General features: G+C 33.4%; 2 protein-coding genes across 3 annotated transcripts; both read left to right on the top strand.

Moving 5' to 3' along the window:
- Positions 1–1,386: 1,386 nt before the first annotated feature.
- Positions 1,387–13,028, top strand: LOC109809313 (coatomer subunit beta'-2). Of its 2 annotated transcripts, XM_020372578.3 has the most exons (24): positions 1,389–1,587; positions 1,843–1,863; positions 1,962–2,023; positions 2,349–2,403; positions 3,461–3,497; positions 3,615–3,940; positions 4,056–4,187; positions 4,301–4,449; positions 4,935–5,003; positions 5,277–5,427; positions 5,736–5,801; positions 6,335–6,523; positions 6,796–6,936; positions 7,026–7,100; positions 7,258–7,434; positions 7,596–7,687; positions 7,779–7,895; positions 8,492–8,606; positions 8,757–8,828; positions 11,336–11,532; positions 11,638–11,731; positions 11,909–12,015; positions 12,142–12,274; positions 12,481–13,028. In XM_020372578.3, the coding sequence occupies exons 1-24, from the start codon at positions 1,585–1,587 to the stop codon at positions 12,628–12,630; spliced, it is 2,730 nt and encodes a 909-aa protein (XP_020228167.1). In that variant the 5' UTR covers positions 1,389–1,584; the 3' UTR covers positions 12,631–13,028. The 2 variants fall into 2 exon arrangements, with proteins under 2 accessions (XP_082930843.1, XP_020228167.1); XM_083074717.1 differs by lacking the exon at positions 5,736–5,801 and having other exon boundaries at positions 1,387–1,587.
- A 3,534-nt stretch (positions 13,029–16,562) lies between these two features.
- Positions 16,563–21,801, top strand: LOC109808750 (protein MLN51 homolog). Its single transcript, XM_020371873.2, has 12 exons — positions 16,563–17,439; positions 17,948–18,050; positions 18,150–18,355; positions 18,446–19,284; positions 19,603–19,699; positions 20,027–20,140; positions 20,430–20,485; positions 20,572–20,611; positions 20,835–20,905; positions 20,985–21,061; positions 21,366–21,444; positions 21,530–21,801. The coding sequence occupies exons 1-9, from the start codon at positions 16,946–16,948 to the stop codon at positions 20,860–20,862; spliced, it is 1,977 nt and encodes a 658-aa protein (XP_020227462.1). The 5' UTR covers positions 16,563–16,945; the 3' UTR covers positions 20,863–20,905; positions 20,985–21,061; positions 21,366–21,444; positions 21,530–21,801.
- Positions 21,802–22,022: the final 221 nt, after the last annotated feature.

Genomic DNA, 22,022 nt, shown 5'->3' with positions numbered 1-22,022 from the left:
ACACAATCAACATCACCCCAAATCTTAATGTGTATCAAATGCATCCATAAACACATAATAGTTAGTTACATTACACTCGTAACCTATCTTGAATATAAAAAGGAAAAAAAATCAAAAAGTTAGTCTAGCATAATTTAATTATGTCAATCTTATTTAAAAAATACTTGTTTCCTGAAATACTCTATTAAAGCTTATATTAGGAATACAAAAAAATTATCAAATAAAATCAATAAATTGTTATGAAATAAGGTGAAAATAGTTAAATTTTACTTACATTTAAGACCAACAAACATCATTTTTTTTAGTTACTTATATTGAGAGTAAACATGATTTTTCTTCTTCTTATATTTGAAATAAGAAGGAATAGTCAATATAAGTCAAACTCATTGAGTTCTCCTAATTATTATCTTTAATTTGGTTAAAATTATCTTCAAAATATGCAAATGTGATAATTATTGGATTATGCAATTGTTTATTTAAACTTATTTTATCAAATAACTCCATCAAAGCTTTGAGAAGTCTTTGACTATTTTAGTTATAACTCTAACTAATAGTCCTTCCATCCATTATACAAAATATTTGAAATTATTGGACCTATTCTTAACATTATTATTGTTGAATCAATACTTATATAGGAGAAGAAACATGACCCTGTAATTGTTATTTGGAATGCTAATCGTGACCTTTTCATTTAATAGTCCTATTTGTGAACATCTGCTTTGTATTAACCATTTTTCTTCGATTTCTGTCTATAAGAACCATATTTTTCTATATGCTTTCATCCTTGTTTGTCTACATCTCTCTATTGTACAATTCACAAGTGTCCTTTATAGAAGTAATTTTATTCGAACCACTCGATTTCTTTGTTTTACCACTGTTGAGAGGTATCACGTCATAATCGTGGATTACTTTACTTTTGTACAAACAATTGTCTAAAAAAATTAAGTTGTTAGCATCAACTTAATTAATGCAAATTTAGCTTGCCAAAAGTAATTAATCTCTTACAACATAACAAAATCAACAGTCAAATTTTTATTTAAAAAAATATCCATATTTAATAACTGTGCCTTGTTCTCTTTAAACGAGGGTGATTGTAAAAAAAAATAAAAATAAAATAACATTTCATTTTTCTTTTTAAGCCCTTGATCTGGATAACTAAGGAATTTTATTTTTTTTAAGAAGGGTACCCAACTCAAACCCCTCCTACAGACAGTGCAACTGACGGGTATGATTAGATCTACGCCGTCCATTTTATCATCTCCGTTTCATTCTATCTTAGATCCCTTCACCGTTCACCCTACTAGCAATCGCATCCAAACGACAACGCATTGGACATACGACACTGACAGTGGCATTCTCGTAAATCCGTGTCTTAACCGAAAAGCAGCGTTCCGTTCCGTTCCCCCTTTGTTTCCCATCGATCATCATATTTGCACTCTCTGCACTGCAAAACCTCGTCGCCTTCCCCTTTCTCTCTCTCTCTCTCTCTCTCTCTCTCTCTCTCTCTGAGCTCGATCTCTTGAGCTCTTCCAATTCGACTTCTGATCTGCGACGAGTTTTGTTTAGTTCCTTCAATCTTCGGAAATGGTGAGTTTCGTCTCTTCTCTCGCGAACGAACGCTTCACTGTTTTCGACAATCCTAGATCTGGAGCGGACTCGCTTCGATTTGGTGTTTTCTTATTACGCTATCTCCTTATTCGAATTTCAATCGCTTCTGTATCTGTGACTTCAAACGCGAGCCTCCTGGTTTTGCTTTGTTAGTTCAGTTCCTGCGGGATCTAATGTGGAATTGTGCATTGACTCCTTTTTGTTTGTTTCTTTCTTTCTTGATTGCTTTTGCAGCCTCTCAGACTCGAAATCAAGGTACGGTTCTCTCGGCTTTTGGTTTGAGGTTTAGTTTGTTTATTGTTTTATAGCTTTCTGGCTGCTTAAACTGACGTGTTTTCTTAATATTTGAACAGCGAAAGCTTGCGCAGAGATCAGAGAGAGTAAAGTCTGTGGATCTACATCCAACAGAACCATGGTAATGCCTTGTTTGGTGGTGTCGGGTCGTGCTATTTCATCTCTGGAATTGTTTTATGATATGAAGCCAAATTTATACGCAGCATTATGAATTGTTACTCATTACGAATACGAATTAGGAATATCTAGAATTGATTCCATCATTTGGTATTTATCAAGTGTGGCTTCTAAAAGGATAGTTTGTGAACATTTGGCACTAATGGTTGTGTCTGTTATGTGGGAACACTGTTGACGTTATTTTTTTACTGTGGGGATTAGAAAGATAGGTATATGGTTGATATTTGGATGTTTCACTGAATTGTGTGATGTTACCATTGTTAATGCAGGATTCTTGCAAGTTTATACTCTGGAACTGTATGTATCTGGAACTACCAATCTCAGGTATGTTGATTTTTATATTTAGCGGTATATTGTTATAAATATATGCAACCAAATTGAGAAGTGTAATGTTCAATTCATATTTGTTTTGGCACTTGAGTCAGACACGAAAGTTTATTGATAGATTATCAAACAAGCCTCCTTTTGCTTGTCGCCTCTATATAATGGGCTGCTGATCCACAAATTAAAGGGGCCTATTAAATATTTATTAGAGCTTCCTTAAAATTCAAAGCAGCTGCATAAATGTTCGTGTGCTAAAAGCTTATCGGAGAATGTTTAATTAAGGTGTCTACCCAAACACACCCTAGATAAATTAAACTATAGCAGTTTAGCATTCAAATCCAACCAGGTTGATTTGCCTCTACTTTATCCTATCATTTCCCTCTGCACCAGATCCATAGACTTTCTTTGTAACTAGAAAATAAAAAAGAAAGAAGAACATGAATATGCTGTTTCATTTAACCAATTGCTTTGTTGCTGCAAAATGATAAATACCCGTTCAAAATGTTATGAAAGGCTAGTAGCTACTCCTATTTGACAGAAATTGATAGTCTCAATATCCCATTTCTGGGGAGACTATTTTAGATGAAATCCATTCCTTTTGAATATTCTTGGTGTCAGTACACTTAGTTGAGCTGCTGGGGCACATTTTAATAGTTTGATGAATTGTGTGCTTCTGTAGATTTAGTATCAGCATTGGCTATGGCTTTTTGCTCCTCTTGTGTACCCGGTATTTTTTTTTATCATCAATGGTGTGGAAGAATTCTACTCTTGGACTTAGTTTTGTACCTTCTGTTTGTTGTATTTTAATAATTCTACTAATATTGAATGAGCATATCCTTGCTTTCTTCATATAACTAATCTCTTCATGGCTCTAATTTCATGAGACTGCAACACATTCTATATGTAATGTATTTATGGATTTATAGATTGGTGTCAAAAAACAGCTTACTCTCCTGTTTGTATATTAGAAGCCTTTCTTCACATGGATATTCATTATTTGTTTCTTTGGAGTTTTGTGTATGCAATTAGATTGATTTTTTTTATTATTTTATTTCAGACCATGTCCAAGTCTTTTGAGGTTACTGAGTTACCAGGTGTGTGAACATTTTTAGTCTGCTTCATTGTTTGTATATCTGCCTCTTGATTCAGTTGCTTGAATTCATTTTCTTTCTTTTTATGTTTTGTGGGTCTCATACAGCATGATTTTGCAGTTAGGTCGGCCAAGTTTATTGCACGCAAGCAGTGGGTTGTTGCAGGGGCAGATGATATGTTTATTCGTGTATATAATTACAACACAATGGATAAAGTTAAAGTATTTGAGGCACATACGGATTACATTAGGTGTGTGGCAGTTCATCCTACCCTTCCTTGTGTGTTGTCATCATCTGATGATATGCTCATAAAGCTTTGGGATTGGGAAAAGGGCTGGATCTGTACCCAGATATTTGAGGGACATTCTCATTATGTCATGCAAGTGACATTTAATCCTAAAGACACAAACACCTTTGCCAGTGCATCTCTTGATCGCACCATAAAGGTATACATGTGTTCTTCATGCTAGTTGTTTCCTGCATTTTCTTTTATTTATCTATGTACACCTGTGATAAAATTAAAAAGTAATGCATTAATGGTGCTGTTATCTTCACTTGCAGATATGGAATCTTGGCTCTCCTGACCCCAATTTTACACTGGACGCCCATCAAAAAGGAGTGAATTGTGTTGATTACTTTACAGGTGGTGACAAACCTTATCTAATTACTGGTTCTGATGATCACACCGCGAAGGTTTGTTTTCTATTTTCTGTTTTTTTTTTTTTCCTCTTCACCCTTCCTTTAATTTTGTTGCCTATTTGTATATATGGATATGAATTGTTACACCAATAAGACCTTTGAAACAGGTATGGGATTATCAAACCAAAAGTTGTGTCCAGACTCTAGAAGGTCACACACACAATGTATCTGCTGTATGCTTCCATCCTGAACTGCCTATAATCATTACAGGCTCTGAAGATGGCACAGTCCGCATTTGGCATTCAACAACTTATAGGTAATTTTATGTTGTTCACAGATTACTGATTTGAGAGCTTATTTTTTTTATTTAATTTGATGCACTGCTCTTGCCTTCTTGTCCAAATGTTATCACTCTTTTATAGGAACTTGAATAATTCAATTTTGGTCGACTTCTTTTATCATAGAGATTAGAGCACAAGGCCTTATGCCAGTATGCCTTATTTTTAAAAAAAACTACATAGTTTTTCACTTGTCATTGTCTACTTGTCGTTTCTTCACCCTTTTTTTTAATGACTTTTATGTCTAAATTTGATGTTCACTTGAGAATTGACATATTGCTGAAATTTTAACAGGCAGACTGGATAGTATCATCTTATTCTTCCTGTTATAGATATTTTTTTATCACCTTTCTTCATGATACACTTTTTAAAGATTTTACTAAAGTTAGTATGGAATATATTTAAGATTATGGATATATTGTAGTCATTTTTAAAGTTTTATGGTGGTTTAATCTGCTTGCAGGCTTGAGAACACCTTGAACTATGGTCTTGAAAGGGTTTGGGCTATTGGATACATGAAAGGTTCACGCCGGTGAGTTTTGTTTTTGGATTGTATTGTGAAAGTAATTTGTGAGTCTCATATGTACCCTTGATTCATGTTGAGTGGGACAGCACTCAATAATGAGATATTCTTATCTGGTTAGATTACTGATTAGCAAACTCTTTTTCTCCTTATGTTTCATGTGATCTTTGCTCTAATCACTCCACAGATGCAGAATATTTTTTACATTTTCTTCTCTTAAAAATCAGTGTCACTCTTTACACTCTTTCTTCATGACCTAAATTACCAAAACCTCCTATGTAGGGTTGTGATAGGATATGATGAAGGTACTATTATGGTCAAACTTGGTCGAGAAGAACCTGTAGCCAGCATGGATAACAGTGGGAAAATCATCTGGTCTAAGCATAATGAAATTCAAACTGTCAATATAAGAAGTGTAGGAGCAGATGTGGAGGTATGTGCTCATTTCTACCCTTTTATCCATATAGGGCCCATTTGTTTAAACTTTTTTTTGTAAACGTGCTTTTTTCAAATAAAATAAGCACTTTTTTACTTTTTTATGTGTTTGTCTAAATTTTTTTAAAAAAAATACAGTTTTCTGTTTTTTTTTTTTAAGAAGCAACTCCTATCTGCTTAAAGAATTACTTTTTTTAAAAGAACTTGTTAGAAACACTTATTTTTAAGTTCAAACAAACAGATCCATAATATGCCAGCAATAAGTGAAAACTTGCTTTAGTGACACACAAGTACTATTTTATCTAGGTTGCAGATGGAGAAAGGTTACCGTTGGCTGTTAAGGAATTGGGCACCTGTGATCTCTATCCACAAGTGAGTGACGTCCCTTTTCCTTGACATTATGCAACCTTTTTGAGGATAAACTGGTGTCTTTACATTATTTAGCAATTTAGACATTTTGGTTTATAAATCCTGGCTTCTTTATTGTTGTCATTCATGCCTTGTATTTACTTTTTTTTTAACCCTGATCAATGTTTTTAATGTCTTTTTATTGTATTTGTTTACATAAAGCTTGTCATTGTTTTATAGGATTAAATTGGTCATGATCTCCTTGGCCATTTTGCTCTAGATCTTGAGTATGTAATCTGGGTACAGATGAGGATTTATTTAAATGTAGGTTTTGTTGAGTAATGTTAGACATTCAAATTCAGAGTTTAATGACAAGAAGTCAAGAACTAGTTGGTATCTCAGAACTATTCAATTGTAGTCTTCATTCCATTTTCAAATAAATGGGTTTTATAATAATAATCTACCCTTTGGGTTAAATTATCACCACTATTTTTTTATTATTTTTTTTTTCATTTATGTTGACTTTTGTCTGGCTTGCGGTTTACTTTTATATTCAGAGTTTAAGGCACAATCCAAATGGGAGGTTTGTTGTTGTATGTGGAGATGGGGAGTATATTATATACACTGCTTTGGCGTGGAGAAATAGATCGTTTGGTTCAGCACTGGAGTTTGTTTGGTCTTCAGATGGGGAGTATGCCGTAAGAGAAAGTACATCAAAGATTAAAATTTTCAGCAAAAACTTCCAGGTTGTACTTCATGTTCAGTTACTCTTTTCATTTTGTACTTTGACTGAAGACAAAAGTGATGGTGATGACAACCAACAAATTCTAAATATTTTTTTAAAAGGATAAGCAAACTGGGTGCTTCCAATGCTGCTCACAATTGGAGATTATTTTTATTTAAATTGCCTGACTTGGTTCTCCAAAATAACATTCTCTTATTGTTATATATGTCTTCCGAATGAGATAAGTTGTCTCTTGTGAAATTTTAATTGGAAACAATTTTTTGAGTATTTCAGGAAAAGAAGAGTATCCGACCAACTTTTTCAGCTGAACGAATATTTGGTGGCACTGTATTGGCAATGTGCTCAAATGATTTCATCTGCTTTTATGATTGGGCTGAATGTAGGTTGATTCGTCGTATTGATGTTAATGTTAAAGTAAGTTCTTACTTGAGGTGACAGCAGCTTTCTGCTTTGATCACTTCTTGTTATTTCTCGTTAATTTTGTTAATTTTTTCTTGTGTCAGAATCTCTACTGGGCTGATAGTGGTGATCTAGTGACGATTGCTAGTGATACATCATTCTACATCCTGAAGTACAACGTGAGGATTCCAATTTACTTGATCTTTTTTTACACTTATTTTACTTTCTGTGAAAGGCATTATGTCCCTCCCCCCCACCAAGGTTCTTGATTAAACTAATACCTGATGGGACTACTAGTGAAGCACACAGTAAACATTTTAACTTCCACTGTTGCAGCGTGATGTAGTTGCATCATATTTAGATAGTGGAAGCCCTGTAGACGAGCAAGGTGTTGAAGATGCCTTTGAGCTCCTTCATGAAACAAATGAACGTGTCAGGACAGGGATCTGGGTTGGGGATTGTTTTATCTACAACAATTCTTCTTGGAGACTTAACTATTGTGTTGGTGGTGAGGTATTAACTCTTCCCTTTTAGATTTTAAAAGTTTGAATATTTATTTGTTGAACTCTTTGTAACCATGTTCTTTGCTATGATGAATTTCTTTTATTATATGTATATTTATTGAACTACAAGAATCATACAAATCATGTTGATGCATTATATTATGAATTTAGGTAACTACAATGTTTCATTTGGACCGTCCTATGTACTTGTTGGGATATCTTGCCAGCCAAAGTAGGGTCTATTTGATAGACAAAGAGTTCAAGTAAGTGGATCAAATTTTTGCACTATTCAGAATCTCTCAACTCAGTAATCCTGATTTTTTCCTCCTTTTTTTTTCTCTCTGTTTTACTCAGTGTTATTGGATACACGCTACTTTTAAGCTTGATTGAGTACAAGACTCTTGTCATGCGTGGTGATTTGGAAAGGGCCAATGAAATCCTACCATCAATTCCTAAAGAGCATCATAACAGGTAGTAGTTATTTTTGGTTACTTTGTTACATAATGACCTATTCTCTCGTTATTTAGAAATTATGTTGGATAAGTTTTGAGAAAGGCTTTTTTGTAAAAGGGATGTGTTATAAAATTTTGGAATCCTACTTTACCAAAATAATAAAGACTGTATATGTCAATAATTATCATGCACTACATGCCCTTTTTTGTTGTGAGGAAAGTTCTGGTCTGATCCTACTAGTAAAAATTTCAACCAGCTTATAAATGGAAGTGGAACATTTATGGTTAACTGGAGAATCTTTAACACTTACATGGTCATTAAGTTTTTTGTTTGCTTATTAATGCTACTTAGCTTCTTGGGTACTTTGATATTTCATTCTGGACTCGCTCTAGGTTTCTTGCTTGTTCATTATTTATCATCACTTGGCATGCTTTTATGAAATTAATGTATAAACTATAATCTTATATGAATATACAATTCTTATTTTTTTTGCACATGTCCTTGTTTTAGAATGTTTTTCTATCTGCGTTTGGTGTTTTCATGGACTTCAGTTTCAATGTTCGGTGCTCAGATCGTACATACATCCTGATTGCAATTTTGTACTTGTTTTGCAGTGTGGCTCGTTTCTTGGAATCACGAGGGATGATAGAGGATGCTCTTGAAGTAGCTACTGACCCTGACTATAGGTTTGATCTGGCCATACAGCTTGGAAGATTAGAAGTTGCCAAGGTAAGTTCCCAAGTTTGTTGGTTCCTGCAAGGAAATATCATCTGACTTGTGAAATTTGATAAAGTGGGCATCTAATTTTCTGCATTACTCATGTGCATGAGTTTGATTTACAAGTTTATATTGTGAGTAATGTGCATTATTCTTTTGCAGGGTATTGCCACTGAAGTGCAGAGTGAGTCTAAATGGAAGCAGTTGGGAGAATTGGCTATTTCTACTGGAAAGGTGTTTTTCCCTATCAAAAGAATCTTCATTTTTTGTGATTTCTTACACCCTAAATACCCATGTCTAAATCTATTTAATGAGTGCCCTGATGTACTGATGATTGCTGAATATAACTATAACAGATGTAATGTTGGGAAGATAGGAATCATCTCAAGAGTATAGATTGCAAAAATGTTTCATTTAGCTGGGCCACCATTCCATCTTGCTATCTCAATTATGTTAATGATAGGTTTTATCAGATAGTTCTTATTCATTTGTTGCTAATAATAATCTTAGTGGTTTGTTCTCCTAGCCATAATGCTTAAAGAATTAGTCTTCTACTGCAGGAGAGGTCTCATATTGAAAGGTTGCTTAAACCTATCAAATCCTTTAGATTGTGGGAGTTATATTGGTTGCTTGTGGATGGATGGATGTACAAAGTAGGCTTTTAATGAATTTCATGAATGTAACTGAAGGGGGGGCTTTATTTTTTAAGGCTATTGATGGTTCCAAGAATAAAAAGGACAATGGGTAGCTTAATAAAAGATGTAAGCAATGATGTAGTGCCCCAAAATGTTGTCCAAATCATAACTGATACGGCTCTTGTTTCTGTTAATAATAACAAATGTATTTATGAAATAGTATGTTCATGCATCTCATGTTAGAATGTGTTTAGTAGTCATGGGTATTAGTGTCTAGGAAGTTACACTCAACTAATATTAACCTTTGTACTAGTGACTATTTTTTTTCTTCTTTTTCTTAGAATTTGGATTTTGGGTTTAGGGCTTAACTCAATCCCATAAAACATATGTTGAGATTGCCCAAGCTTTGAAAGCACTACTTAAGCCTTATCACTAGTCGGCTTGGCGTTAGATCCCAATTCCCTTATGGTGTGTTTGGATGAGAAATTTTACAAATTCAAGAAATTTAAAATTCTTAGTATTTGAATTATTTTGATTTTAATTTCTATCATTATTAAAATATTTTATTTGGATAAGTCAATTTCAAATTTTTAAAATTTTAAATTTTGTTTAGATATGATAATTTGATTCCACCATGGTAAAATTGATTTTAAAAATATATTCATATGTTGAAATTTTTAAATTAAAGTTTATAAAAATAAATATTAACCAAATTTAAAATATTTAATAATTTTAAAAATTATTAGATAATATTTAATGATTTTAAAAATATTTTTGAATATTCAATAATTAAAAGAATGAAGAGATGAGATAAAATATATAAGTTAAATAAGAAAAACAAATATGAGGAATTTCAAATTCTTACTCTTTTGGGAGAATTTGAAATTCTACTATTTTAAGAAATTTTACAAATGCTTGAATTTCAAATTCTTTGTAAATTCTCCATCCAAACAAAACATTTCATCTCAAAGAATTTGAAATTCTTCAAATAAATGAATTACTCTATTTAAATTCCTCATCCAAACACACTATTAGTATTAGAGTCGATGTCCTGACTGTACAAACTCTGATAGGCAGCCTTTCTAGCCAGCCCTTTTGGAGGTAGCCCTTTTTTTTTGAGACGTAGGCAACCAACTCTGATAGGCCACAATTAAGGTAAACTAGGGATGATTGCATTTAAGGTGACTTTCCAACACATTTGGTACTGTCTCCTGGACAAAATTTGGTATAGGCCCCAAAAAAATTTAGAACTAGTAATTTCTCATCTTGTGTCATAGGTGCTAAATTAAGATAGTTTGGTTGTTTGAAACCCCGAAACAGATTCTGAGTTTTCACAGAGAGATGAGAAAAACAGGGAGAAATTAAAAGAAATACTTGTTTAATGTTTTAAAGAATTACAAACAGAAACATAGGAAGAGAATTCTCTCGCCAAGGGTTTCCCTTTTCAACAGGAGAGCTAATGCCTAGTTCCCAAATGCTTCTTTTCTACCCTCTCCTACCAAGTTATTTTGCTACCTTTAAAATTTTTTACTTTCTAAATTTAACTATTCTAGCTGAATACTCTCTGGCACTAGCATTGGTAAAAGGAACAAAACATTGTTTGGAACTTTTTTTGTGCCTGTGTGTAATAGTGTATAATGGTTAAAGAGGGAAACCAAGCCACTCCTTACCACTCAAACACCCAAGGCACTCTTATTTTTTTAAATGTTCATTGATGATATCTTCACTTTTCTTCTTTTGCTGCAATCTTGCAACCATGTAATTAAAAGATAGTGTTGGAATTGGAAATTAAATTTGTATCCACTGCCCTCCATTAGTCACGCCTGTGACTGCCAAACAATGGTGAGGAGCTTCCTTCCGTTGCTTTATTAAAACTTAAAAAAAATAGAGCAGTGTTCCTTTCTACACAATTCCATTCCAAACAAATCCATTATGAACCCTCCATCCCATCATCTTAAAAACTCCTTATTGTATCAGAAGTCTAGATGCTGATCTGGTGTATGATTGGCATGTTGGATATTTATTTTGTTCTTGTTGCAATTAACAATGATTCTGGACACACTTGATGTTGATTGGTGTTGGGACTCTCTTATTCTGTTCTTGCAGTTAGAAATGGCTGAGGAGTGTTTAAAAAATGCAATGGATTTGAGTGGGTTATTGCTGCTATATTCTTCTTTAGGAGATGCTGAAGGAATGTCAAAACTGGCCACTCTTGCTAAAGAGCAAGGGAAGAATAATGTTGCATTCCTTTGCTTATTCATGTTGGGTAAACTTGAGGACTGCCTTCAACTGTTGGTAGAAAGGTAATATTCTACGGTTGTGATCTTTTATTTATGATATTCAGAGAGAGAGAGAGAAACGGGTTGATTAGACTGTAGTTGGAAGCAGCTGAGTTGTGCTTTTTGCAGCAATCGGATTCCAGAGGCTACTTTAATGGCCCGATCCTATCTCCCAAGCAAAGTCTCAGAGATAGTGGCAATTTGGAGAAAAGATCTCAGTAAGGTAATTTGTTATTCAGATATATAATTTAGTTATAATGGAACAGCCTGACATTTATGTTGTGCACTTGATATTGTGGGTAGAAACTTCTGTTTTCATTTTTCATTGCCCTGCCCTGGCCTAGGATTCTTATCAAGTTGACAAATATAAATACTTGCATTTATTTGTTAACATGCACAGGTTAATCCAAAAGCTGCTGAATCATTGGCTGATCCTGAGGAGTATCCTAATTTGTTTGATGATTGGCAAGTTGCACTTGCTGTTGAATCTAAAGTTGCAGAAACAAGGTCAGTAGGGAAATGCATTCTTTCTTACAAGTATCTTGCAACTTCGGTAATTTATGTATTAGCGTTTTGTGTGCTAGACCTCTTCAAATGTCTTTTACGAACTTATTTTGTTCATTTGTTACATAGGGGTGTTTACCATCCTGCAGCGGAGTACATCAACCAGGCTGATAAATCACATAGCACCCTTGTTGAAGCTTTCAGAAACATGATGATAGAAGAGGAGGATCAGCCTCTTGAGAATGGGGACTCTAACCATGAGGTATACTAAATATAGGGCCAACACCATGCAAAAGTTATCAAAATTTTCCTCCGAAAATAAAATATTGTATGCTTTTGCTGCAACAGAAAGAATAATCTACGATCCCAATTGATTATCAGTGGTGGTGTTAATAATCTACGATCCCAATTGATTATCAGTGGTGGTGTTAGAGTGTCTTATGTTGTTTTTATGACCTTTTGTCCCAGTTGACTGAACAAAATGGAACAGAGCACTACACTGAGGAACATGAGGAACAAAATGGAGAGGAAGGAAGCCAAGAGGAGGCAGTTGTAGTGGATGCGGATTCTACTGATGGTGCAGTGCTCATCAATGGTAATGAAGCCGATGAAGAGTAGGGGTACAAGTAATGGAGCCCCGTCGGCATAGAAGCATTTTGGTTGGGGTCGTGTGAAAATTGAAATTTTGTCTCGGGTGATTGTTTCTGAAGTGCCATATCTAACTCCCAATTTGACAACTAGCTGCTTCTACTATAATTACTACCACCTGGGTCCTGGCAATTCTAGTTTTGTTTTTAGTGTATCATATACTTTACTACAACTAGGTTGTATATTTGGGAAATAGAGAGGAAATTATAAAATTATGTTTATTTTAAGTAGTGAATCAGTGACCAAATCTCAGAACTCTCGCCACCTATTTTTCCATAATTTTGTACGGCAATTTGGCTTGGAATTTTGTAACATTTTGTTGCTTGAGCAATCATGGTATAATTCATGCTGAACTTTCTGTTGTGTAAGATGTGGCTAAGATCAAAATGAATTCTTTTATTTTCTATCTTAAATATTTCAGAGGCTACTGATCACTCTTTTTTATCGCATGCTAGCAGTCCCACTTCTATTCACTCCAAACTTATGCTACGTAATTTCATCTACCATTGCCATATTATTAACCACAATCATGGATATCTCCCCAAAATCTGTTTTCTATTTTAAATTTTGCATTAGGGCGGTTCGTCTTCACGTAAATTTTCTACTTTGTTGACAGTGTTCGCACATCGCTAAATTATCATGACACGGTTCCATTTCCAGGGATATTTATCTGTTAGGATAGGAGTCGTGTATTGTATTGTGTTCAACATACTGGTCTTGCATTTGTTTTGAACGTGGAAATCAGTTCCTTGGGATTCTTTAATCAAATATATTCATTCTCTTGTTTGTTTTATATTAGCACCTTTGTTTTGGACTCAAATAACCAAAACAATTTTACAAATTTTATCAAATAACTTCTCTTCCCACGGTGTCATTAATTATTTCTCAATGTCGCATTTAATCAAACACATAATGCCCACAACTCAGTATATGATGCACAGGATCGTTCCTTATCTATACAATGTTAATTTATGTTCATATATATATAACCCACCAAATATAAATTAGGTTATAATAAACTAAAATATACTAATTTTCACAAATAAAAGCAATCACAATATACAGAGAATTCATAGAAAAGATAAAACTAAGAAACTGAGAACCAAAATCATTAGCCACATTTACTACTACTTCGTTGATAAAAATTCAACTAAGATCAATGTTAAGAAATTTTAGTCGCAAACTCAATATAATTTTTTTTTTTTTAATGTCAAACTATTGATTAACTAAGAAGAATATTTTTTTTGTTGGTTTCTCTAGGCTCTCCTTACCCATACAATGTTAATTTTAGAATTTCTCATCAACCTTTTAATTTTATGGAAGTAATGTTGAATGATGAATTGACCAATATTTTCAACTACATTGGATTGAGATTTCATAAGACTTTTTTTAGTATAAATTTTTTTGTAGATTTTAAAAGACTTTATAATAACTTTTAAAATTTTTTTCTAAAAAATTTGTAGGAATGTAATAACTTTTAAGATTTTTTTAAATGATTTTTTTTTAATCAAGATTTTATAATATAGATTTTAATGATTTGTAATATGTTCAAGTTTATGATATTTATTAATCAATAAAATTGTCAAAATATATTTTTAACGTATGTTTAAAATTTTAATATTAAATTTTATTGAAAATAAATATTTTTTAAATTTTAATAATTTAAAATTTTTAATAATATACAATATTTAATAATTCAAACATAACTTTTAAATATTTAATAATTCAAAAATAAATATTGACAAATGAGACATCAATATTGATAGATAAAATGTAAAAAAAAATATTTATAGATAAAAAATAGAGAAAAAAAGGAAGAAGAAAAAAATAAATTAGATATATAAACAAGAAAGAAGAATATGAGATAAAGAAGACATAAGAATAGGAAGAGCAATAAATAAATAAAAAAAGATGAGATAGGGAAGAGAGAGAAAAAAAAAAGATAAAATAGGAAAGAGAGGAAGAGGAGAGAGAAAAGAGGAGATGGAACATAAGTAAAAAATTAGGGATGCAAAATGGGCTAGTCTGGCCCGTTTTGGCTCGCCAAAAATGGGCCAGGCCGGGCCGGCTCGCCAATGTAAAAATGGTTGGGGATGTTGGCCTGCCCTGTCTAAGGACGGGCTGACGGGTTGGCAAGCTAGCCCGCATACAAAAAAAATTAAAAGAAATAGAAAAAAAAAATATTTTATGTTCAAATAAATTTTTTTTGCTACAAATAAATAAATATAATCATATAAAATTAAAAATGCATACATATTATACATAATATATGTTCAACAAAAGCAAATTACAAACTTAGAACAAAATTAAACAGAAATTAGTCTACTTACACCAAAATCAAAACTAAATTATAAACTTACAAATTACTTATAAACTAAATTTTTTGATAGTTCATAAAACAAATTCAAATACAATTAATTAACTTTGAATTTTTATTTTAAGAATATTAGAAATTCTCTTGGAAGAAGTTGTTTCTATTTTTTTTCTTGATCATCTTCATCCCCATCTTTTATATCAAAATAAAATAAACCTAAAAATAATTAAATTAAAAATAAATAAATATGCAGGCTCGCGAGTTGTGGCAGGTCGGCCCGCTATTTGGCCCAACGAGTTGGCGGGCTTGACGAGATGGGCTTGGTGGGCTGGCGGGTTGAAATGATAGGCCTGGTCCGCCAATTTTTGGTAGGCCAACGGGCCAGCCCGCGAGCCACGACCCACTTTGACATCCCTATAAAAAACAGTGAGAGAAAAAAAAAAGAGAAATAAATGAAAAAAAATGTGAAATTTTAATAGTTTTGATGAGATTATTAGATGAGTAAAATATATATATGAATTCTATAAAAGTCTCACAAAATTTATCTATCAAAATATTTAATTGAAATATCTATATTTTTAAATATCAATACATTTTTTAAGTAAAAAAAATATTAATTAAATATCACTAAATTTTGATATCCTCTTCAAAAATTTCTTATTATCTTAATTGAATGCTATTTTGATAAACTATTATTAAAAAAAATGTATTAGCTCAATACCACATAAATTTTTAGATTAAAAAAGTCTTAATTAAATATCACACAATTTTTTTTATAAATCTTTTGAAATCCTAATTTAATATACTTAACAGTTAATTTTATTTGCACACATGTTTTACTTTTCATGCATACTATAAAAAATTGAATCGTAATTAATATGCTTAAATGATCAAATTATAAAGCTTAAATAGACTTGTTTTTTTTAAACCAACTTTAATTAGACTTTGAAATTTTAAAACATCAATTATTTTGAAATATAAAAAGAAATTAAAACATCTTAAGATATCAGGAGGTAGTACAAAATATAATATAAAATATTTATTATTTTATTTCTAATTAAAATAATGTATATATCTAAATTATATATAACTTTATATATAATATAAATAATATTTTTAATAATAATTTATATAAATTAAAATGATATAATACATAATACATATGTAAATACAAAATCAGTTGAGTATATATCAAAATTATAATTAATATTTTAAAATTTTATGCAGATTTATATAAAATTTGGTAATGATTAAAAATCTATTAAAAATATAATAAAATAAAATTATAATTATAAACTTAATGATTCGTATAAGTCATAAATCATTACACTAAATTATAACATAAGAGTGTATAAAAAAAATTATAACATAAGAGAAGATTATTATTTATTTTTTTTAAGCATTATAGAATTGATGAATTGTAAATTGGTTTTTTAAGCGATTGGATCACTCTAATTTTTTCCAATATTGATCTCCCGTGCCAGAAGTTGATCAGATTCCAAATCTCAATTAAAGATGGAATTCCCAAAATACCCTCCAAGAAATCAGATAATTCCTCCTAACACTGTTTCCTATTTCAAGTTTTAAACTCCCCTCTCCTTTACAAATCCTGCTCTGCTCTCACTCAAAAATCAAAATCTCTCAAATAATCAAATCACTCATCTATGCATCTCAATCGCTTCGATTCCCCTGTTGTCCCGCTCCTTCATAATCTCTCAATTTTTGGGCTTTTGTTTTTGGGGTTGTTTTCAATCGACTGAAGAAATTTCACATATTGGGTTTCATTATTGAGTGGGAAATTCCGGTGGTGATTGGTGCTTATTCGTCACCCCATAAACTTTTTTTTTTCTTTATGTCAGTTTGGGTAGTTGGGATTTGTTGAAAGTTGTGTTTTTAAGGTTTCTGCTTTGGGTTCGGAAAAGTCTAGGTTTTGGTCGGGGTTTATAGGTTGTTGTTGTTGTTTTGGTATTGATGGCTAGCGCGGTTGAAGAAAACAATGTTGAGTACGATAGTGATCCGGAAGAGGCAAAGCGACCGTTAACAATGCGGAGGCGCGAAGCCAGCGATGACGAAGAAGCCGAAGGAGAAGTCACTGATAAGAGGGAAGATCGTAGGGTAGAGGTTCCTTCTGATGTGTTAGATGACGAAGGAGGTGTTGAAGACTATGATGATGGTAATGTTGTTGAAGAAGAAGAAGAAGAAGAAGAAGAAGAATTAGAAGATGAGGAAGTTGAAGAAGAGGTGTACGAGGAGAAGAGTGCAAGTGGTGGGGTTGATGAGGGTTCAGTGGTTGTGGTCAAGGAATCTGATGGTGATGGTGATGATGATGTCAGACCCCCTTTGGAAGATTCTGCTGAGGACCATTTGGAGGAGAAAAAGGAGAATGAACCATTTGCGGTGCCCACTGCTGGAGCTTTTTACATGCACGATGATCGTTTTAGGGACAATTCTGGTGCTCGTCACAGGTTTGTTTCGTTCATATTTTGCACCATCCCAAATATAGCCTTCTAGAGTTACTTGGACTTGGAATATCCTATTTGAGTTTTGCTGTGACTTAGTTTCATGATCAAACTAAACTAGACGAGAACAACACCTTTATGTCCCGTGTTCGACCGAAGGTTGTGAGTGGGAACTGAGATAGATTCCTACATAACACATCCTTGAGTACTTTAAGTGGGTTCAATTTCCTTATCGATGATTAATCTCATAGCCGACCCTAAAGACTGAAGCTTGTAGGGATACTTCAAGGTTCCATCGAGTAGCCAAAGGCCCAAATTATGGTGGTTAAAATATATAGAATGCATTGTCTTTTCTCTTTTGAGTTCAATTTTGATACACCGTTAGTCTATGCTCAACCGATTAGTTATTATTACAAAATTCAACAAGTTTACTATACATGGAAATTCATGATTGGATGAGAGTGTAAATATTGTCTGTGAGTTTTAATTAAATTCTTATTTTTTATCGCGTTAGGCGGATACCTGGTGGAAGGAGACTGTGGGAGTCCAAAGATGACAGGAAATGGGGACATGATAAATTTGAGGAAATTACTTTTCATGAAAGGCGCTATGAAGAGGTGATGATCTTTAAAGTGTTGTGTGGTCAAGCATTCCTGTTAGTTCGATTGTCATTTTTCTGAAAGTCTATTTTCTAATGCTTTCTGTCTAAAATTTAGAGGAGACCTAAGGGTAATTATCATGGCCATGCTAAGAGTCGAGGCACTGATCGGGGAGGATATGTTCGAGGAAACAGGAAAGGGTATAATGACAGCTCTAGCAATCAAAATCAGGTGCCTAAGAGTGTTGTGAGAGGGAGAGGCCCCCAAAGGTATGAACGTACCAATAAAAGCAATGGTCCATCTCCCCAAGTGCAAAATAAACAGTAAGTTCAGGCTGCATTTTATAAAATTTTCTTGACACATGATACCTATAGAGTCAAGACTTTCTGATAAGTATTGTTTTGTTTTCCAAGATCTGGGAAGTCTCTTGAGAAAACTTCAAATGTTAGTTCAGAGAGGACTTCCATATCTGCTTCCAACACAGAATCTGACGCTGTCCGTGCTAAAATTCAAGTGGTTGCTTCAAATTTGAATTCATCATCCCCACCATATTATCCGTCAGTCTCTTCCAACAAAGATGCACAAAAAAGGGAGGTACAAACGGGCGGCAGTAGCAGGAGCACTGGCCCTTTTGTTATGGAAGAGGGTTTTCCAGTTCAACAAAACAATGCACTGCTTCGGGGAAAGAATGTTGCTGATTCCATCAGCATGGCAAAGCTGTATATTGATGAGTCCATCCCTGCATCTGTTGGAAAACCTTTAAACAATGAGCACATGGTGCCACTGAGATCTTCTGGAGTCAATGCTTCTCAATCTCCTCATCTCAGGGCTTCTGGGACTGGGAGGGGTACAGCAATCCCCGTGCAGATGAATTATCAGCGTGCTCCCTCACATAATCAAATAAATAAAGTTTCTCCAACGCAACTGCTGGCTACTCAGACAAGTTCTGCTCCAGGACGGAATTCTACTTCTGTACAAGCTACTGTTCCGCAGTTGGGCCATAGACCTAGTAGTAGGTCTCAATCATCATCTCCTCCCAAAACATCCATGTCAATGAATTCACATGATTCTGGAGATATGCATGACGGACCAGAATCAGGTAAAGCCAAAGGTGCTTTGGTTGGGAATGGAAGGGGAGGTACCCATGGTGCTGGTATGGGCTCTTTTGTTTATGGTGGGGCACAGGCAATGGGCGCTGCTGGAAATGTGAGTGTTAGTCATGGAGATCCAAATGTCCCAACCTTTTTGCCAGGTTTGTACTTGCTTTGCTGACTTTATTGAAATTTTAGATCCCATATACCTATTAATTATTAGAACTTCTGATGTTGGAATGCAATTTCTCGTGCGAATGTAGGTGTAAGCTGTAAAATTGTCCTGTGTCAAATTTAATGCTTATATTATTTAATGTTAAGATGGATATCTTAACCCTGAAGGCTCTACTATTAACACCCATTTGGCCTTTTGTTTGTAGTCCTATCAGAGCAAGACTAAGCAGTTATTTTAGTCAATTACATTTTTTTAGCTAGTCAATGAATATTTCTAATTTTGATTTGGCTTTGGTGGGACACAGTCATGCAATTTGGAGGTCAGCATCCTGGTGGTATAGGAGTTCCTGCTGTTGGCATGGCATTCCCTGGATATGTCCCTGGAAACTCAGAAATGACATGGTATGGATATAATTTCCAAATTTAGAGTGTATGGTATAATGCTTGAGGAGTGGGCAATTCACATGTTTTAGTGCCTTTGTGATGATCTCTCTCTCTCTCTCTCTCTCTCGCTATATATATATATATATATATATATATATATATATATATAAAAGAGCATTCTATGTCAGTGTCAACAAATCACAATAAAAGAAATATTTTGGAAAGGATCATGTAAGAATGTCTCATTTGTGTACATATTTTTTCTTTATTAATAAAAAAACTCTGATTCCTTTTTTGTTCACTTTGTATTAGAGCCCTTAGTAATTTCATCCTACTATGGTTTAGGCTACCAGTCTTGGCTGGTACTGCAGGAGCTTTAGGGGCTACATACCCGTACCTTGCTGTTGATGGTGCATACGCTCGACAATCTGGACAAGCCACTGCAATGGATACTTCAGGGTTGGTCAACTTTTATAGCATTGGCACATTTTCATACTCCCTCTGGTCCATTTTATAAGACCTAAATCAAAGTTGTTGCCTTTTTTTTTTTGAGGTAGTTTTAGAAAAAAAATTTAGGACAAATTTAACATTATCAACTAAATTAATTGACCTCCTTAATCCTAATGAATTAGGTAAGGGTCTTATGAAAAGGACGGAAGGCGTATTATTTATCACCATTTTCTATTCAATGTCGTTGCATCCTATTGCTAGGTTTGTGATTTCGGTTTTTGTTATTGAACCTATGCAGCAAGGAACATAATGTTAATAAACCTAACAATGAATTGAAGCCACCGCAGAGATCTGGTAAATATTGATATTCCATTTCCTTTGATATTGTTTACCCATTGACCTTGGTTTCTAATAGTCATTTGTGATTTGTCTGTTTGTAGCAAGTGATGAGTTTGGACAACGGCAGAATAAACCCCGAAGGCAAGTTGGATTGCAAAACCATCATCAATAGTTTAATTATTATTTTGTTTGTGGTCTTGGGCATGGTTCTGCGCAACTGCTGCTTGTACTGATGTTTTTCTTTGAGTGCTATTGGTCCTGTGTAGGGAAGTAAGGAATGCATATCTTGGTTACTGTGGGGTATAACTATGTATTGGATATATAACTTCTATGAATGTTGATTGTGTTGATATGTTCTATGCAGATATTCAGAGATGAATTTTGGTCAGTGAAGTATTATATATGATGCAGCTTGTTTAAAATAAGCAGATAAAGGTTTGTTATTTCCTAATTAACATCCTTTTTATTTTGTTATTGCTTCAAATATCTGAGGTTTGGTAATGCTGTTTTGCAGGCCTATCTCCTGGCCCTTTGTTCTCCGGCTTCTGATCTGGAGCACTTTGGGCTGCAATAAGTTTCAAGATTTTTTAGGTAATTGTAGCTACTGAACTTGTATTCTTTTTGAGAATATTTTATATTGTCCAGTTGAGAGGTGTCCTAGTTTTGTATCCTTTGGCTTCATCATTCAATAAAGCCAACGAAGAATCGAATCAAGATTTGACTCCTTTAAAGTGAGAGAAGCATGTTTTAGATGATAAAGTACAATATTTGGGGTAACTAGTCTTAGAAAATAATTGGACGGTTTTTGGACCTTTTTTATGGATACAAAAAACATTAGTATGGTTTTCTTAGACTCATTTATCTTTTTCATTTTTCTCCCCCTTTCCTATTGCAGTTATAACACCTGCTCTTGCTGTTCCCGTCATTGAAGTTATTGCAGCATGAAGGGTGGTAGTAGCTTGTTTAGTTGTACGGTAAGAATTATTACTAGTATTATTGTTAGTACTTTGTACCCTTGTAATCAAAGAAAGCACTGACAAATTCATTGCTTCTTTCCAGGTTTTTCTTACGGTTTGGTTTTTTAATTAAGCTTGTTTGTGTGAAACAAACACAGGAAAGCTTCTCTAGAACTAGGGATATAGAAAAAGTCATAATTATTATTCTGCAGCAGCTGATTGCATCATCGTGGTTGAAAAGTTTCTCATGTAAATGGTTGTTATTTGTTATTCATATGGTTCGACCTTGTGCTTATATCATCTATAAGTTTATGAGACATTTTTAATGTATTCTTTTTTTTATTATTTTAAAAAGCTCTAGTATTTTCAAATGAACCGTTTTGTTTCCAATTTAATACAACTATTGTGATTGAAAGACTATGGTTTGCTATCATACTATCAAAACTTCTCTTGCGTAATCAGAGGGAATTTATTAATATTGCCACCAGAGGTGGGTTCATGTGAATTGACTTTGAAGACTTTTTTTTAATAAAACGTGAAAAATAAAGAATATTTTTGTCGTACAATTATTTTTTTTCTTCTCAAAATAAGTAAAG

This window comes from Cajanus cajan, chromosome 5, assembly GCF_000230855.2.
Source record: "Cajanus cajan strain Asha chromosome 5, NIPB_CcT2T_4, whole genome shotgun sequence".
In the NCBI taxonomy this organism is placed as follows: domain Eukaryota; kingdom Viridiplantae; phylum Streptophyta; class Magnoliopsida; order Fabales; family Fabaceae; genus Cajanus; species Cajanus cajan.
Note: the sequence above shows the minus strand (reverse complement) of the source record. Positions and strands in the feature narration are given on the sequence as shown.

What these genes read in the sequence shown, in the direction of transcription:
- LOC109809313 (XM_020372578.3), top strand. An exon ending in CTCTCAGACTCGAAATCAAG is followed by an intron (nt 1,864 to 1,961) that starts GTACGGTTCTCT and finishes ATATTTGAACAG; the next exon opens with CGAAAGCTTGCGCAGAGATC. An exon ending in TGGCATTCAACAACTTATAG is followed by an intron (nt 4,450 to 4,934) that starts GTAATTTTATGT and finishes ATCTGCTTGCAG; the next exon opens with GCTTGAGAACACCTTGAACT.
- LOC109808750 (XM_020371873.2), top strand. Translation starts at nt 16,946, where the DNA reads ATGGCTAGCGCGGTTGAAGAAAACAATGTTGAGTACGATAGTGATCCG. An exon ending in CCCCAAGTGCAAAATAAACA is followed by an intron (nt 18,356 to 18,445) that starts GTAAGTTCAGGC and finishes TTGTTTTCCAAG; the next exon opens with ATCTGGGAAGTCTCTTGAGA. An exon ending in CGGCAGAATAAACCCCGAAG is followed by an intron (nt 20,612 to 20,834) that starts GCAAGTTGGATT and finishes TGTTCTATGCAG; the next exon opens with ATATTCAGAGATGAATTTTG.